Below are 18,751 nucleotides of genomic sequence, written 5' to 3'. Positions count from 1 at the left end.
TGTAGGTTGCTGAGTACTCGTCCATAATTGCTTATCGACTGACATCTTTCTTAAATAAATTACATACATATATGCTTATTTCTATTCTAACACAATTATTTTTAAGAAATTTTGTTGCAAGCAAACAAATATTTAGAAACTGGAATTAACTTTTTTTGGAGCCTTAAACAAAGATATGCTTGGGACTATATGTTACAGAAGCGATGATTTTTCTATTGATTCCGACCCAAAGAAGCGGAGAATTGAAGCAAGAACAAATTAAAACACAATTCTCTTTAAAATGTATGTTATGTGTACTTGATTCTAGCAAACAAAGTAATTTATTCGTTTTTTTAGCTGTTTTCTTCAGTGTCCTTTAAAATCATATTAACAGCAACTTAAATTTCCAAATTCGGACTCGACTACAAATAGTATATATTATATGTACTTTGTTTCAAATAAAAATGTCTTTAAAAGAATGTGTTGAAAAAATTTTCTATTTTTTAATCCTTTTTTGCTTTGTAGTCAAGATGTAAAAAAGTTAACAAATTAATTAAAAAGTTAAGTTAATTAATTAAAAAACGTTAACATTAATTTTTAAGAATTTTTCACCCAAGTTTACCTAAGTCAAACAAAATTTTCTTTCATTTTAGGAATCACTTAACTATAAAAACAAAATTACTTCATTGAAAAGTTTATCGATTTTTGACAATGAACAAAACTTTATATCAAAAAAATGCGACTTCTATGCTAAGAAAAATCGAAGTCGTATTTTAAGGACACGAAATCTTTGGAGTCACGACAATCCAACATCCGTCTTAAGCTTCCCAGCAAACAAATTGAAGTACTTCTGAGGGCACAACTTTAAAAGCCGTCTTTACATTGTTTTCAATTTTCCAAGTAGTTTTAAAGATATCGTTCAAATTTTGAAAAAAAAAATAGAAATTTTTAACAAAAAAATTTTTTTTTTTGTTCTTGAAAAATTTCTAAAAAATAAAAATGGGACAAAAATTCAGCGTCAGAACCATAAAAAAACTTATTACATACAACCACTTACTAACAGATTCTGGAACAAAACTGTGATTTTTCCCCATTTTTATTTTTTAGGAATTTTTCAAGAACAAAAAAAGTGATTGTCAAAAATTTCATTTTTTTTCAAAACTTCAAAGATATCTCTAAAACTACTTGGAAAAGTGAAAAGCAATGTAAAGACGGCCTTAAGAGAATACTGTTAGGGATTTTTTTGATATTTTTTTAGTTTAATATGTTGAATCGTTTTCAAGTTATTCCAATATATGTAGCGGAAGTGCCTTCACTTTGAACCCAGAAAAATCGAGCTGATAGAAAAAAACCAATTGCAGATTTGGATTAAGCGATCTCAAATTACTAAAAATTTGCTATAAATTTCAAATCAACACAAAAAAGTTCAATTTTGTTCCCCTGTGTAATTGTTAATTTGAAAGCGAAAACACACCTGTGGTAGCCAACCTAAAGGAAAATGAAAATATTTCAAAATTGTTCGCAGCATTTCGAAATGCTTGTGCGTTCAGTCATTTGCTCTTTTCTAATGTATAACTACTGGCCGAGTTTATTTGCAAACAATACAACAATTTAATGAATTTTTCTTGCCGAACCTCATGTTAATCTAATATTAATGGAAAAGAATTAGCCCATATATTTATATAATTATTTACATAAATAATAAATGTACATAATACAATCACAAAACGTTTGAAAAACTTCGGCTGCTTGTAATTGTAATGACAATAAAACCCATCGGAAAGTCGTGTAAATATTGTAGTTTCTTTTTTGGGTGAATAAAGTTGGTTGTAAAATGCCAATATTACCCTCGCTACCTCCAGATGCGCTGCCACAGCAAAGCACATATGAGAGATTTTTCTTTGTACAAAAATATAGCTTTGCCACCATTGGAATTGATCCCACCTCTTTGAGGAGGACCATATTTAACCCAATGACATTGGTTTTACCTTTGATTGCTATTACAACAGTATTGGGTCCTTCATTACTATTTGCCCGTACTTGCGCTATGGATCTTAATGAGGTGGCCAGAGTATTAACACCCATATTACAATGTATTTTGGCAATAGTGAAAATTTCTTTATTTGTTTTACAAAAGGAAAAAATTGTTAAACTTGTACGTTATGTATGGATTTGGAATATTGAAGGTAGGTGGTAGTTAGAAAAAAATTCCAACACGTACTTGAAAAATTGATAAGTTTTCTTCTTCCAGCTAATGCCGAAGAACTCCTTATTCTGAGGGAAGAAAATCGATATGACCAGATAATAAGTGGATTTTATTACGGTTCCGCAATTATATCTGGCTTCTCGGTCACATTGTTACCATTTGTGATAGCGTTATTTTATGCTTGGAAGGGCAATAGTTTTTGGCAATCGCTTTATCCACCATTCAAAGGAGTGTAAGTTCAAAAGCATTAAAATTTATGCAAATTTGGGTTGGACCAGATTTGACAATTATAACCAAATGAAGTGTAAAGATTTACTAAATTCGTGTCTCCCACACCCAGAGAAGGAATATGATCACCTCAAACATGTTTTAAGACCAAAATGTTATTTTTGGGTGGTGACCATGTAACATGGAACCATGTTATTTTCTCGGAAATCATGTATCTGATTTCGGCAAGCAGGTTATATTTGACGAGAAAATATCATTTTAGTGGCAAACATGTTACATGGTCACCATACAAAAATAACATTTTGCTCTTGAAACATGTTTGAGGTAATCATATTCCTTCTCTGCGTGCACAAAAGTCTTCGAAATTTTCTTCAACAATTAATTATGTCTAATAAATTTTCTTGAATTTGTCGAAAAAAATTTTTACTTACTTTTGTGAAATCAGCGTGAAATCAGTTTAGTTAAAATTTTCTACAATTAATCTCAATTTTCTAAAATAACCAAAATGTTCCTTTTTGGTCGGTTTATGGGTTTTTGATTGCGGTCTCGACATCAAGAAAAAACGTCTTCGAAATAAAGTGTTGAAAATCACTTCCTATTCAACAACGTCAAAAAATTAAAAGATGATTTAATTAATTTTGACGAATTTTTCAGTATTATTGAAGCCAAGTTGACCTTAGCCAAACAAAATTTTCTTTGGTCTAAACGCTGAAAAAACAGTGAACCCACCAGGAAAGAAAATTTTAGTTAGTTTTAGAAAAAATATATTAATTTTAGAAAATTTTAAATAAACAGTAATAGAAACGCGGATGTCACGCCGATTTCACAAAACTAAGTAAATAATTTTCGATAAATTCAAGAAAATTTATTAGACATAATTCATTTTTTTCACCTGTTAAAGAAAATTTCGAAGTTTGAAGGAAAAAATTGCAAAAATGTCTTTAATACCATACGGTTAATTACTGGTAAATTTTAAAAAATTTAAGAAATTCTGAACTATTTTGTGGGAGACCCGAATTTAGTTAATCTTTATACTTCATTTGTGTATAATTTTTATACCCTCCACCATATGATGGAGGTATATTAACTTTGTCATTCCGTTTGTAACACATCGAAATATTGCTCCAAGACCTCATAAAGTATATATATATATATATTCTGGGTCGTGGTGAAATTCTGAGTCGATCTGAGCATGTCCGTCCGTCTGTTGAAATCACGCTAACTTCCGAACGAAACAAGCTATCGACTTGAAACTTGGCACAAGTAGTTGCTATTGATGTAGGTCGGATGGTATTGCAAATGGGCCATATCGGTCCACTTTTACGTATAGCCCCCATATAAAAGAACCCCCAAATTTGGCTTGCCGATCCTCTACGAGAAGCAAATTTCATCCGATCCGGCTGAAATTTTCTTCATGGTGTTAGTATATGGTCTCTAAAAACCATGCAAAAATTGGTCAACATCGGTCCATAATTATATATAGATAGCCCCCGTATAAACCGATCCCCCGATTTGGTTTGCGAGCCTCTAAGAGGAGCAATTTTCATCCGATCCGGCTGAAATTTGGTACATGATGTTCTTATATGGTCCCTAACAACCATGCCAAAATTGGTCCACATCGGTCCATAATTATATATAGCCCCCATATAAACCGATCCCCCAATTTGGCTTTCGGAGCCTCTAAAAGAAGCAAATTTCATTCGATCCGGCTGAAATTTGGTACATAGTGTTAGTATATGGTCTCTAATGACCATGCAAAAATTTGTCCACATCGGTCCATAATTATATATAGCCCCCATATAAACCGATCACCAGATTTGACCTCTGGTGCCTTTTGGAGAAGCAAAATTCATCCGATCTGGTTGAAATTTGGTACGTGGTGGTACTATATGATATTTAACAACCATGCCAAAAGTGGTCCATATCAGTCCATAATCATATAGCCCCCATATAAACCGATCCCGAGATTTGATTTTGGAGCCACTTGGAGGAGCAAATTTCATCCGAATCAGTTCAAATTTGGTACATTGTGCTAGTATATGGCCGTTAACAACCATGCCTAACTAGGTCCATATCAGTCTATAGTTATATATAGCCCTCAGATAAATCGATCCCCAATCTCACAAAAATTGGTCCATATCAAGTTCATAATTGTATATTCGTAATTATTTTTAGACTTACCTATACATAACTTTTTTGTCTAATATATACCACGTATGGACTAACTAACAATTTAGAAAACGATGTTAAGAAGTTTTAAGATACCACAACCCAATTAATTCGATTGTGGATGACAGTCTTTCGTAGAAGTTTCTACGCAATCCATGGTGGAGGGTACATAGGATTCGGTCTGGCCGAATTTACGGCCGTATATACTTTTTCCTCTATTTTAGTTTTATTAACAAACGTACGCAAAAAATTACTAACGTCATGGAAACTTTATTAAAACGTAATAATTCCATGAACTACACTGAAAGAAGAGTTTTCTTTTCTGAGGAACGAAATTTTAGACAAGCAAAGTTTTCTTTTGATACTAAAAAATTTTCGTTAAAAACAAATGAAACATTTTAGAGATGACCATTTTCTCGCTTATCATAAATTCGGGTTTACTTGACCTAAAAGAAAATACTTTATTAGAAAGAGGAATTTAGTTTGTCTAAAATTTCGTTCCGGAGGAAAGTATTTTTTCTTTGGGTGTAAAATAGAATTAAATCAGCTTTAGTGAAATATAGGGTTCACTTTTTTTGAGTAAAGAGAACCATTTTTAATTCGATCACTTAACTATAAGGACAAAACGACTACATTGAATAATTTATCGACTTTTGGAAAAGGAAAAAACTCTATATCAGAGAAATGCTACCAAAACTTGGATTCGTATTTTAAGGATAAGTGTTTGCAAACTGTGCCGTCATTCATTCCTTCTTTTTTTGGGAATCTTACGAATCTGCTCTAGTTTACATTGAACTTATTTCTACGGTCATTGAATTTTATACCTCCTTCATAAAATTTTTGAGGTATGCATGGAATAAGGAAAATTCCATTGAACTATGGAAGATTTCAGAAAAACTAATAAAGTTAAATTAAAACGATGGACTTTTATTTTGTGTATGCTTTCTTTGCTAATTCTATATTTATTATTTTCAGTTATATCATGGATACCCATGCATCTTATATTGGATTCCTTTTTGCCTTTATATGGGACGTTTTAGCTATTTACTGCACCATAAATGCTTCATTAGCTATTGACTCACTATTCTCATGGTTTATGCGCAATATTGTGGCTCTATTTAGAATTTTGGATTTACGTCTTCGAATGGAGGCCATTCGACATGATTTATTTAAATCTGAGGAACAATTCAAAAGTGCCATAAGTGAATGTGTCAAATATCATTTGAGAGTCATCAAATTGGCAGAAAGTTTCAATGAAGTCTACCGAAATATTATATTTTTCAAATTTTTGATTAGTAGCGTACAAATTGCTTTGATTGTCTTTCAATTCCCCTATACCAAGGAAGTGGCTATACAACTGATGAATGTTTCTTTCATGATATCATTGTCAACACAATTGATGCTGTATTGTCATGGTGGTCAGAAAATCAAGGATGTGGTAAGTTGGATCAGATGTAGAGAAATATAAATACAACAAGTATATACGGCCGTAAGTTCGGCCAGGCCGAAGCTTATGTACCCTCCATCATGGATTGCGTAGAAACTTCTTCTAAACACTGCCATCCACAATCGAATTACTTAAGTTGCGGTAACGCTTCCCGATGGCAAGGTATCTTAAAACCTCCTAACACCATCTTCTAAATTGTATGTAAGTCCATACGTGGTATGTATTAAATCAAAAAAGATCGATCCAATACGTATATAATTCAGTTTAACAAAGCAGACATAAAATTTTGACAACATTTTCTACAGAAATAAAATTTTAACAAAATTTTCTATCGAAATAAACTTTTGACAAAATTTTCTATAGAAATAAAATCTTGGTAGATTATTTGTAGCTCGAGTGGCAACCATGATTATGAACCGAATAAAATTTGAATAAAATTTTCTATAGAAAAAAAAATTTGACAAAATTTTCTATAAAAATAAAATTTTGAAAATGATGAAAATTTTATTATGAACCGAATAAAATTTTAACAAAATTTTCTCTAGAAATAAAATTTTGATAAAATTTTCTATAGAAATAAAATTTTGACAAAAATTTTCTATAGAAATAAAATTGTGTTAGATTATTTTTGGTTCTAGTGGCAACCATGATTATGAACCGATATGGACCAATTTTTGTGTGATTGGACCAATTTTGGTATGGTTGTTAGCGACCATATACTAACACCACGTTCCTAATTTGAACCGGATCGGATGAATTTTGCTCCTCCAAGAGGCTCCGGAGGTCAAATCTGGGGATCGGTTTATATGGGGGCTATATATAATTATGAACCGATGTGGACCAATTTTTGCATGGTTGTTAGAGACCATATATTAACATCATGTACCAAATTTCAGCCGGATCGGATGAAATTTGCTTCTCTTTGAGGCTCCGGAGGTCAAATCTGGGGATCGGTTTATATGGGGGTTATATATAATTATGGACCGATGTGGACCAATTTTTGCATGATTGTTAGAGACCATATACCAACACCATGTACCAAATTTCAGCCGGATCGGATGAAATGTGCTTCTCTTTTAGGCTCTTTTAGGAGCCACCGTGGTGCAATGGTTAGCATGCCCGCCTTGCATACACAAGGTCGTGGGTTCGATTCCTGCTACGACCGAACACCAAAAAGTTTTTCAGCGGTGGATTATCCCACCTCAGTAATGCTGGTGACATTTCTGAGGGTTTCAAAGCTTCTCTAAGTGGTTTCACTGGAATGTGGAACGCCGTTCGGACTCGGCTATAAAAAGGAGGTCCCTTGTCATTGAGCTTAACATGGAATCGGGCAGCACTCAGTGATAAGAGAGAAGTTCACCACTGTGGTATCACAATGGACTGAATAGTCTAAGTGAGCCTGATACATCGGGCTGCCACATAACCTAACCTAACCTAACCTAGGCTCCGCAAGCCAAATCTGGGGATCGGTTTATATGGGGGCTATATATAATTATGGACCAATGTGGACCAATTTTTGCATGATTGTTAGAGACCATATACCAACACCATGTACCAAATTTCAGCCGGATCGGATGAAATATGCTTCTGTTAGAGGCTCCACAAGCCAAATCTGGGGGTCCCTTTATATGGGGGCTATACGTAAAAGTAGACCGATATGGCCCATTTTCAATACCATCCGACCTACATCAATAACAACTACTTGTGCCAAGTTTCAAGTCGATAGCTTGTTTCGTTCGGAAGTTAGCGTGATTTCAACAGACGGACGGACGGACATGCTTAGATCGATTCAGAATTTCACCACGACCCAGAATATATATACTTTATGGGGTCTTAGAGCAATATTTCGATGTGTTATAAACGGAATGACAAAGTTAATATACCCCCATCCTATGATGGAGGGTATAAAAAACAATTTTTATCGCCTAGAACCTAACCTACGTGATATTAAAGATTTCGCAACCTAAATTTTAGGATGCGAAATTTACAAAATATTAAGGACAAATTTAAAATTAAAATAAAGTTTATAATCTTTGTTTCAATTTTTTTATTAAATTTAGGACACAAATTTTGTAAATTTGCGCGCCTCCTTTAAAGTCGCGTGTCGTTGAACTAAGGCTAATCACAATGGACTGAATAGTCTAAGTGAGCCTGAATCTTAATCGGGCTGCCACTTTAACCTAAGGCTAATTTTCCTTAAAGTAAAGAAACACATTTTTGATTTAAAGAAATTGTCCTTAAATTAACGGAAATATTGAAACTTTAGATTTAAAATAGAAACGCTTCAAATATAGGCTAAGACTTATTTTGATGATTTAGCGTCTTTGGTTTAAAGTTTTTTTGGAATTAAGAAAACGTTTTTCACTTTGAAGTATCCGTTATAATTTAGATTTTTAAACTGACATTTGTTTGCTCGTGAGTACCTTTATTAATAAACCGCGAAAAGAGAATGAAAATTTGATAAATGAGATCTGTATACTAATTTTAATTTTATTGGTCCTAGATTTAAAGCCAGATAGGTCGCTAAAAATGTCTTTATTTTAAAGAAGCCGCATCTTTCGCTCGCAATCAATCCAAAATCCTTAAAGGAAGGTCAAAATCTTTGGATATAAATAAAATTTTTTTTTGAGTGTAGAGACACAAAAAGCTGAATAGTGGCTTTTTGACAAAAAACCCAGCAAACAAATTTGGAAGTTCTTCCAAAGGCAAAACATTAAAAGCACTTCCATAAGATGTACTCCGAATGATGTTCTTTATTTTAACTACACAGGAAGTTCTTTTCATTCAATTTTTTATAACATGTTTTTTCATATTTTTAATAGGAAATTTTACCTTTTTTGTTTCAAATTGGTTAAAAACAGTTTAAGAATTCATAAAATGGTACAAGTTATTTAAATTTTGTCGAAAAAAATGCTTAATCCAATCTGAATAAATTGTGAATTTTTGAAAATATTTGAGGTCAAACGATTCAGACAAGCGTTAGAATCCATTACAAATTATAAAAAAATTTAAAAATTATTTATTTACCATATATCACAGAATTTTGTAATTTACATCCAAAACATTGAATTCGGATCACACTTAAAGAAGTGATGCAAATTCAGATCACCGGCTGTTGAAATGGAGGACTTCCGTCCTATGACAAGCCCATGTTAAATTAATCGCTTCTGCCTCAATTTTGCATCACTTCCGGTTCCAAAAAGAACATTTTCAACAAAAAGAACATTTAAGTCTATTTTTTGTTATATTCAAATTCGATTATTCAGATCAAAAATGTTTAAAAAGTGGGAATCGATGTAACGAATTTTGTAAATGTAGAACTCGAAAATTTGTACGAACTCGAATAGTGGACTTTGCAAATTTTCAGAAGGTCGAGCTTTCCAAATTTGAAAAATTTTGAAAGGCCAAAAATTGTATTCGGACAATTTCCCTTTGTTATAAAATGTTTTCTTAGACCAACGAAATTTTCGTTTGATTTTTCTTCAGACTAAATTTACCAATAACGGAAAACTTGTTTGGTCTAAAAAAGTTCGTTTCGGAGAAAAGAATTATTATATACGATTTATTATCAGTTTCAGCCAAACTAAAAGATGTTTTAGTGTAAACGAGTTCAAACAGCATACAATGAATGCGTTCCCTATTTCAGTAGACTTTCTTTTCTTTTTTAGCTGTTAGCTGTTTTTTTTCCTTCGTTACAGAGTAGTTCGATAGATTTGACAATTTATGAATGTTTCCAGTGGCCAGATTTCAGTGTGAAATTAAAAAAGCTACTTTTGTTGCCAATGATGGGATCTCTGAAACCATGCCACGTTACTGGAATTTTCTTTGTGGCCGATTTGAGTCTGTTTGTCTGGGTATGTTTCCAACTTTTCAAAATTAATTCTAATTTTATTGTCTCTTCAACATTCACAATTTTAGGTGTTCAAATCTGCTGGATCTTTTTTGACTATGATGTTGTCCATGTATCAATCAGATGATTAATAGGCATATCAAATAAAATTGGCTTAAATAAAATTTCGAATATGTGAATTACATGGAAATTGCACATGCACACATACATATAGATTTTATTTGTGTACAGATACAGATGAAAGTGGTGGCTGCCTTGGAGGTGATTATTTTGAAGATGATGGAAGAATGGACGGAACTATACAATAGACAATAGTAAAGGAAACGATGGAAGAAGCTCGAGGTCATTATGACCGCTGGGTGTTAGGTCCTGACATCAGAGAGAGAGAGGGAGATAGAGTCCTAAGAGTTTGAAATCTATTATACCAAACCTATATTACGTTTACACCGACGCACAGTGCTTCGAATGCGGCAAAAAAAATTATGTGTTCATATGTTTATTCTAATTTCTGTTTTTAATAGTCTATGATACCAAATTTTGAATACAGAAATAAAACTCTGCTATATTTGACTAGAACTATTTTTAAAAAATACACCCAAAAAATTAATAGAGAAAAGTTTACTTGATTCAAGCCGTAGCGGTGTCAAAAGTACGGTAAGTACGGATTTTCTAAATCCAAGAAGAAAATTCTTAATTTAATCCCGAAAATTTTAAGTACAGATTTCTTAATTTTAGAAATTTAAGTACGGAAAATGCTTGATTTAAGCCTAGTGAAACTCTATTTAATCCTAATCTGTACTTGATTCAATCCGCATTTAAGCTTACATTAAACCCAATAGCGTTTAACTTGAGCCAAAATGAACTTGTTTTAAGCGGATTGAAGGCTTGAATCAATCTTTTTTATTCTTGAATATAATCCTACTATTCTTGATTCAGGAACAATCTGCACTTGATTTAATCCCGAACCGTATTCGATGTTATTTTATATGCGCTTGACTTTAGTGTGCTTTGTACTTGTTTTAATCTCAATGTGCGCTTAATTCCCATAAAGTAAAACTTTGTTCATATATTTTTAAAATATTTTTTATCATTCTTTTTTTATATCGATACATACATTTGTAATGAAAAGTTAAATATGTAAAATAAGAAACTGCATTATACAAATAATACACAAATTTACGCATGGATTTCCTCTGCCACACCTTGGTATTAAGTAGAGGATGTAAAACAAGAAGTATAATTATCTATTTCAATTCAATAATTATATATTTCAAAACATAAAATAATTATAACAATTATTTCTATAAAACGATGTGACGACTTTTGAGTCGGCATGACAAAATTTTTTTTGTTAGTATATAGACGCTACGTTTGTTAATAGATGTATGCAGAATCAATTTAAATATGATTAAATACATATTTATTGGCAAGTAGCCATTTTAAACTAATAAACTTAATTTTTACTTACTTTTAAATATTTGTATGCTGTCTCAACTTTTTTTAATTCATAATTTATAAAGCTTGTTTGTAAAATGTTTCATACATGGTAAAACATCTGTAAGAGTAACAAGGAGAGCAAAACTTTATTTTGCATTCCAATGTGCTCAAGTAAAAGTGTTCTTATTTTAAGCCAGATTCGGCTTAGGATAGCAAATCAAATGCAACCAAACACAGACGATGCTCCGAACGTGTAACGATAAAAATATCAAGTTAAACTTTTCTTATTTTAAGCCATAGTCGACTTAAGATAGCAAACGAAATGGAAGCCACTACCATTACAAGCAAAAAAGTGTTTGGGGGTCGAAAATCGATGAGAGCATCGAGGAGAACAAAATTCTTCTTTGTGCTCTCATTAGCTAAGTCAGTAAGGCATATTAAGTAACAATTTTCTTGTTTTAATCCAAAACATGCTTAATTCAAACTTGATTTACACAAACAAGCACACTTTGTGCTTAATATTAGTATAACTTATTATTTGCGTTCTTAAAATTTTAAGAGCGAATTCAGGCTAAAAATAAGAATTTGAAACTTGATTTTAAAGTCCACATTTCTTTGGGTGTATTTGAATTTTAAGCCTTTTTTGGTCGAAAATGGGGTTCAATTACGTGGATGGCGTAAAAGAACGAGTGGTCCGATTTTAGTCAAATTAAATATTTTGTGAAGCTATTGGTGGTGGTTTTTGAACTAAAACCAAAAAATAACAAACTTGAACAAATTAAAATTTAGCCAATTTTTAAAGGATAATTTACGAAGGACGCCAAAGAATATTACACGCAGAGAAGAAACATGATTGTCACAATCATATTCGAAGAGCAAAATAATATGATAGGAGCTATTTTGCGGCGACCATGTAACATTTGCCCCTGAAACCATGTTGGGTCAGTGAACATGGTTCTAAGAAAAATAAAACATGAACGAGTTCTAGGTTTTTGTTTTTGATTTTAGTTTGTTTGTTGGTAACTCATATCATAAAAAAAAATAATATAAAATAAAATTCTGTGAACGTTAAAAAATTACGTTATTTTTGATTTTTTAAATTTTCACACATTTATTTGCCTTTTTGGCCATCTCGAATTTAATTTCTGTCTTTGATTTTGTTTTATATTAACGTTAATTTTTCAAAAGTGTACAGATGAAAATTTCATTTTTTCCTCATTTTTGGCCAAAGTACCATCAACTTTGATAATAAGATTTGCCAGCAATCTTATTCCCATAGTAGAAGTGAAAAAAGAAAAAAAAACAACGTTTGGAAAACGTGTACCGAAAACGTTTTTCGTTTGTTAGACTTTTTTGAATTCCTTCGAACGTTATCCAATTGCCCTCCGATGTTTTAATAAAATCTGGAGCGGAGTTAGTGGATGCTAGTACCTTCCGTAGTCTGGAAGCCTCCGACGTATTCTCAATGCTGCTACAGTAATCATTCCAAGAGTTATGCTGAGCCATTCTCAGTTATCGTTTATATCCTCTCAGATTCATCTTTTAAGTGTCCCAATCCTCCGGAGCTCTTGTGGACTTTGCTTTGTTAAAGAGCTTCCTGCAGGCCGATTTTTCCCCTTTGGCTTTTCTCTAGGGTATGCAGCTTTTAGTGAGATGTTGAAGACGTTTGAAATCCGCTCCACGGTTTGTTCGATATCCTGCACAGTGCTCATATTTAACAGGTTGGCTGATAAGTCCCCGGTCTAACAAAGAAAAACACATTTTTTTGTCAAAATTCGTTTTTATTATAGTTCCCTTCAAGAGCGATACAACGATTATAACGACCTTCCAATTTTCTAAAACAAACCTACATTTTCTTTCATTGTGGGTTCACTTTTTTTGGGTGTCGTAAGGAATATAGGGAGAAGGGGATTACGAATACTTTCTGGCAAATAAAAGCCCGGGAATCGGCTGATAATTGCCAATTTGAAAGCGAAAACACTCCTGTGGTAGCCAACATTCGACGCCTGTAGGCCTTTCAAATATTTCAAAATTGATCGCAACAGTTCGAAATGCGTGTGCGTGAGTGCGTTCAGTCATTTGCACTTTTCTAATGTATAACTATTTATTATGACTGGTCGAATTTCGTTTATTTGTAAACGATACAATAATTAATTAACGATTAATCTAATATTAATGGAAAAATAATAATTAAATAATTACTTATATAAATAATAAATGTACATATTACAATCACAAAACGTTTGTAAAATTTCTGCTGCTTGTAATTGTAATGACAATAAAACCCATCGGAATATCGTGTAAACATTTTAGTTTCTTTTTTGGGTGAATAAAGTTGGTTGCAAAATGCCAATATTACCCTCGCTACCTCCAGATGCGCTGCCACAGCAAAGCACATATGAGAGATTTTTCTTTGTACAAAAATATAGCTTTGCCACCATTGGAATTGATCCCACCTCTTTGAGGAGGACCATATTTAACCCAATGACATTGGTTTTACCTTTGATTGCTATTACAACAGTATTGGGTCCTTCATTACTATTTGCCCGTACTTGCGCTATTGACCTTAATGAGGTGGCCCGAATATTAACACCCATATTACAATGTATTTTGGCAATAGTGAAAATTACTTTATTTGTTTTACAAAAGGAGAAAATTGTTAAGCTTGTGCGTCATGTATGGATTTGGAATAGTGAAGGTAGGTGGTAGTTAGAAAAAATTCCAACATGTACTTGAAAAATTTATAACTTTTCTTTTTCCAGCTAATGCCGAAGAACTCCTTATTCTGAGGGAAGAAAATCGATGTGACCAGATAATAAGTGGATTTTATTACGGTTCCGTAATTATATCTGGCGTCTTAGCCACATTGTTACCATTTGTGATAGCGTTATTTTATGCTTGGAAGGGCAATAGTTTTTGGCAATCGCTTTACCCACCATTCAAAGGAGTGTGAGTTCAAAAGCATTAAAAATGGTGCAAATTTGGGTTGGACCAGATTTGACAATTATGTTATACCCAAATGAAGTGTAAAGATTCGTGTACTAAATTCGTGTCTCCCACAAAAATCTTCGAAATTTTCTTCAACAAGTAAAAAAAATATTTACTTATTTTTGTGAAATCAGCGTGACATCTAAGTTTGTAATTCAGTTTAGTTAAATTTTTCTAAAATTAATCTCAATTTTCTAAAATAACTAAAATGTTCATTTTTGGTCGGTCTACGGCTTTTTGATTGCAGTCTCGACTTCAAGAAAAACGTCTTCGAAATAAAGTATTGAAAAACACTTCCTATTCAACGACGTCAACAAATTTAAAGATGATTTAATTAATTTTGACGAATTTTTCAGAATTATTGAAGCCAAGTTAACCTTAGCCAAACAAAATTATCTTTCGTCTAAAGAGAACCATTTTTAATTCGATCACTTAACTATAAGGACAAAACGACTACATTGAATAATTTATCGACTTTTGGAAAAGGAAAAAACTCTATATCAGACAAATGCTACCAAAACTTGGATTCGTATTTTAAGGATAAGTGTTTGCAAACTGTGCCGTCATTCATTCCTTCTTTTTTTGGGAATCTTACGAATTTGCTCTAGTTTACATTGAACTTATTTCTACGGTCATTGAATTTTATACCTCCTTCATAAAATGTTTGAGGTATGCATGGAATAAGGAAAATTGCATTGAACTATGGAAAATTTCGGAAAAACTAGTAAAGTTAAATTAAAACGATGGACTTTTGTTTTGTGCATGCTTTCTTTGCTAATTCTATATTTATTATTTTCAGTTATATCATGGATATCCATGCATCTTATATTGGATTCATTTTTGCCTTTATATGGGACGTTTTAGCTATTTACTGTGCCGTAAATTCTTCATTAGCTATTGACTCACTATTCTCATGGTTTATGCGCAATATTGTGGCTCTATTTAGAATTCTGGATTTACGTCTTCGAATGGAGGCCAGTCGACGTGATTTAATTAAATCTGATGAGCAATTCAAAAATGCCATAAGTGAATGTGTCAAATATCATTTGAGAGTCATCAAATTGGCGGAAAATTTCAATGAAGTCTACCGAAATATTATATTTTTCAAATTTTTGATTAGTTGCGTTCAAATTGCTGTCATTGTTTTTCAATTCCCTAATACCAAGGAAGTGGCTCTACAACTGATGAATGTTTCTTTCATGATATCATTGTCAACACAATTGATGTTGTATTGTCATGGCGGTCAGAAAATCAAGGATGTGGTAAGTTGAATTAGATGTAGAGAAATATAAAACAAAAAACAATTTTTAACGCCTAGCAATAATTATATTTAGAGACACAAAAAGCTGAAAAGCGAAGTCAAAGTCCATTTTTTTAATGTTCAAATTCGATTACTCAGCTCAAAAATGTTAAAAAAAAAACGAGAATCGATATATCGAATTTTGTAAATGTAGAACTCGAAAATTTGTACGAACTCGAAAAGTGGACTTTCCAAATTTTCAAAAGGTCGAGCTTTTCAAATTTTAAAATTTTGAAAGGCCAAAAATTGTATTCGGACAATTTCCCTTTGTTATAAAATGTTTTCTTAGACAGAAGTTTACGTTTGATTTTTCTTCAGACTAAATTTACAAATAACGGAAAACTTCTTTGGTCTAAAAAGTTCGTTTCGGAGGAAAGAATTATATACTATTACTTTTTTATGAGTTTCAGCCAAACTAAAAGATATTTTAGTGTAATCGAGATCAAACAGCATACAGTGAATGCGTTCCCTATTTCAGTAGAATTTCTCCAGTTTAAGTTGTTTTTTTCTTTCGTTATAGAGTACTTCGATAGATTTGACAATTTATGAATGTTTCCAGTGGCCAGATTTCAATGTGAAATTAAAAAAGCTACTTTTGTTGCCAATGATGAGATCTCAGAAACCATGTCACTTTACTGGAATTTTCTTTGTGACTGACTTGAGTCTGTTTGTTTGGGTATGTTTCCAACTTTTCGAAATTAATTCTAATTTTATTGTCTCTTCAATATTCATAATTTTAGGTGTTCAAATCTGCTGGATCTTTTTTGGCTATGATGTTGTCCATGTATCAATCGGACGATATCAAATAAAATTAGCGTAGATAAAATTTCGAATATGTGAATTACATGGAAATTGCACATGCACACGTACATATAGATTTTATTTGTGTACTGATGGAAGAATGGACGGAACTATACAATAGACAATAGTAAAGGAAACGATGGAAGAAGCTCGAGGTCATTATGACCGCTGGGTGTTAGTTCCTGACATCAGAGAGAGAGAGAGGGAGATAGAGTCCTAGGAGTTTGAAATCTACTATACCAAAACTATATTACGTTTACACCGACGCACAGTGCTTCAAATGCGGCAAAAAATTTATGTGTTTATTCTAATTTCTGTTTTTAATAGTCTATGATACCAAACTTTGAATACAGAAATAAAACTCTGCTATATTTGAAATATATTTTTAAAACCTATTTGAATTTTAAGCCTTTTTTGGTCGAAAATGGGGTTAAATTACGTGGATGGTGTAAAAGAACGAGTTGTCCGATTTTAGTCAAATAAAATATTTTGCGTAGCTATTGGTGGTGGTTTTTGAACTAAAACCAAAAAAATAACAAACTTGAGCAAATTAAAATTTAGCCAATTTTTTAAAGGATAATTTACAAAGGACGGCAAAGAATATTAAACGCAGAGAAGAGTCACAATCATATTCGAAGAGCAAAATAATACGATAGGAGCTATTTTTGCGGCGACCATGTAACATTTGCACCTGAAACCATGTTGGGTCAGTGAACATGGTTCTAAGAAAAATAAAACAGGTACATTTGTTCAATTACACTTCCCTTTTATATGTTCACATAAAACCACGTGCCACTTCTGAATAAAAAAATTAATACAAAACACAATAATTCCATGTTCTCCGTCCATTCCAAGAAACAATCAACACACGACTGACGCCCAAAATAAAATCGTGTGCACCTGTTCAATGTTTTTATAAAATTCGTTTCGCTGCAAAAAAGTTAAAAATTAAGTGATCACGAAAAAAATGTACATGGTCTTTATGGCCATGTAGTGGTTCTAGACATGTCTATACGTAACCTATAAAAATACTTTTTTCCCTGCAAAAAAGTAAAAAAAAATGAATGGTCAGGTACATGATTTTCCCGACCCTGTAATGGTCTCAAATTCTATCATTTAAATAATAGAACATGTTTGCGGCATTTGAGAACCAACATATATTTTTCCGCTCGAAAATTATTTTTACAAAGACAAAATACATGGTTTTCGCGACATTAAGCATTAAATGGATACGGCAACCATGTCCAAACATGTTTTTTTCTGTGCGTGTATATCTCTCAATTTGGTCTCACACAATTTTTGGGTTGACTATACTGTAGTTTATTGAATAAAAAAATAAAATTCTGCTATATGTGTTTAGAAATATTAAAAAAAATATATATTTTTTGTGTATATTTTTGGTAAAAAAAACAGCAAAAGGATTTTGGATGATATCTGTCTTTGATTTTGTTTTATATTTGTTGTTAGCTTTCAACACAAAAAATAAAATATTGCTAATTTTGAAATAGTAACGTTAATTTTTCAAAAGTGTACAGATGAAAATTTCATTTTTACCTTATTTTTGGCCATTTTGGTGGTACTTTGATAATAAGATTTGCCAGCAATCTTATTCCCATAGTAAAAGTGACCCATTTTAGAGGCCTATCCGGTGAACCTACACGCAAAAAAAAAACGTTTGGAAACGTGTACCGAAAACGTTTTTCGTTTGTTAGATTTTTTTGAATTTCTTCGAAAATTTTAAACTTTATCACCAAAAAATTTGTTTGTTACAAAATTTATAATTTTTCAATAAAAAAATTATTTTTGAACCAACAACACAGTCCATTCCGTTTATATTAAGCACTGTTCTTTACTGACTTTAAGTCTTTAATAAGACACATTTTACAGTTAGTAGTATAAATTTAATATAGTAGTATGTTATGTAATGTTGAACATTTTTGTGAAATCTTCCGAACATATCTGAAATATATGTAAAAGAAATATAAAAAAAATCTTTTTGGTGTTTGGTCGAAACAGAAAAGAGCCTATTATATATACAATGTTGGGAACTGTGCTCCTCATTAAAGTTCACGCATAGAGTGGTTATTGTGCAGGCGATAGATGCTAGCAGATTTCAATGTCGACCATGTCCTCTGGCATTCTTTCCTACAGGGACGAAAAAGGCTGTTTCGGTGTACAAATTGTATGTTTGAAACTCAAATGTTTAGCACAATATTTTTAAATGCAAGCATATAATGTTCGTAAACTAGTATAACATGTTTGGAACATACAGAATATATTATGTTTGGGACATTACATTTTCTTGAATACAATGTCGTTTGATGCAACCATATATTAAATTAGAAA

General features: G+C 32.1%; 2 protein-coding genes across 2 annotated transcripts; both read left to right on the top strand.

Moving 5' to 3' along the window:
- Positions 1-1,813: 1,813 nt before the first annotated feature.
- Positions 1,814-10,010, top strand: LOC142239697 (odorant receptor 45a-like). Its single transcript, XM_075311480.1, has 5 exons — positions 1,814-2,165; positions 2,231-2,417; positions 5,558-6,020; positions 9,728-9,883; positions 9,948-10,010. Exons 1-5 carry the CDS (start codon positions 1,814-1,816, stop codon positions 10,008-10,010), a joined length of 1,221 nt encoding a protein of 406 aa, XP_075167595.1.
- Positions 10,011-13,662: 3,652 nt separating this feature from the next.
- LOC142239696 (odorant receptor 45a-like) lies at positions 13,663-16,534 on the top strand. The gene is made up of 6 exons (XM_075311479.1): positions 13,663-14,014; positions 14,079-14,265; positions 15,104-15,386; positions 15,471-15,566; positions 16,125-16,280; positions 16,345-16,534. Exons 1-6 carry the CDS (start codon positions 13,663-13,665, stop codon positions 16,411-16,413), a joined length of 1,143 nt encoding a protein of 380 aa, XP_075167594.1. The 3' UTR covers positions 16,414-16,534.
- The last annotated feature ends 2,217 nt before the right edge of the window (positions 16,535-18,751 follow it).

Source organism: Haematobia irritans, chromosome 5 (assembly GCF_050003625.1).
Source record: "Haematobia irritans isolate KBUSLIRL chromosome 5, ASM5000362v1, whole genome shotgun sequence".
In the NCBI taxonomy this organism is placed as follows: domain Eukaryota; kingdom Metazoa; phylum Arthropoda; class Insecta; order Diptera; family Muscidae; genus Haematobia; species Haematobia irritans.
This window is presented reverse-complemented; position numbering and strand designations above follow the sequence as displayed.

Excerpts from the sequence above, each read along its gene's own strand:
- LOC142239697 (XM_075311480.1), top strand. The coding sequence starts at position 1,814 with ATGCCAATATTACCCTCGCTACCTCCAGATGCGCTGCCACAGCAAAGC. Across the intron at positions 2,166-2,230 it reads ATGGATTTGGAATATTGAAG|CTAATGCCGAAGAACTCCTT; the intron begins GTAGGTGGTAGT and ends TTCTTCTTCCAG. Across the intron at positions 9,884-9,947 it reads ATTTGAGTCTGTTTGTCTGG|GTGTTCAAATCTGCTGGATC; the intron begins GTATGTTTCCAA and ends TCACAATTTTAG.
- LOC142239696 (XM_075311479.1), top strand. The coding sequence starts at position 13,663 with ATGCCAATATTACCCTCGCTACCTCCAGATGCGCTGCCACAGCAAAGC. Across the intron at positions 14,266-15,103 it reads TACCCACCATTCAAAGGAGT|TTATATCATGGATATCCATG; the intron begins GTGAGTTCAAAA and ends TATTATTTTCAG. Across the intron at positions 15,567-16,124 it reads GTCAGAAAATCAAGGATGTG|AGTACTTCGATAGATTTGAC; the intron begins GTAAGTTGAATT and ends CTTTCGTTATAG.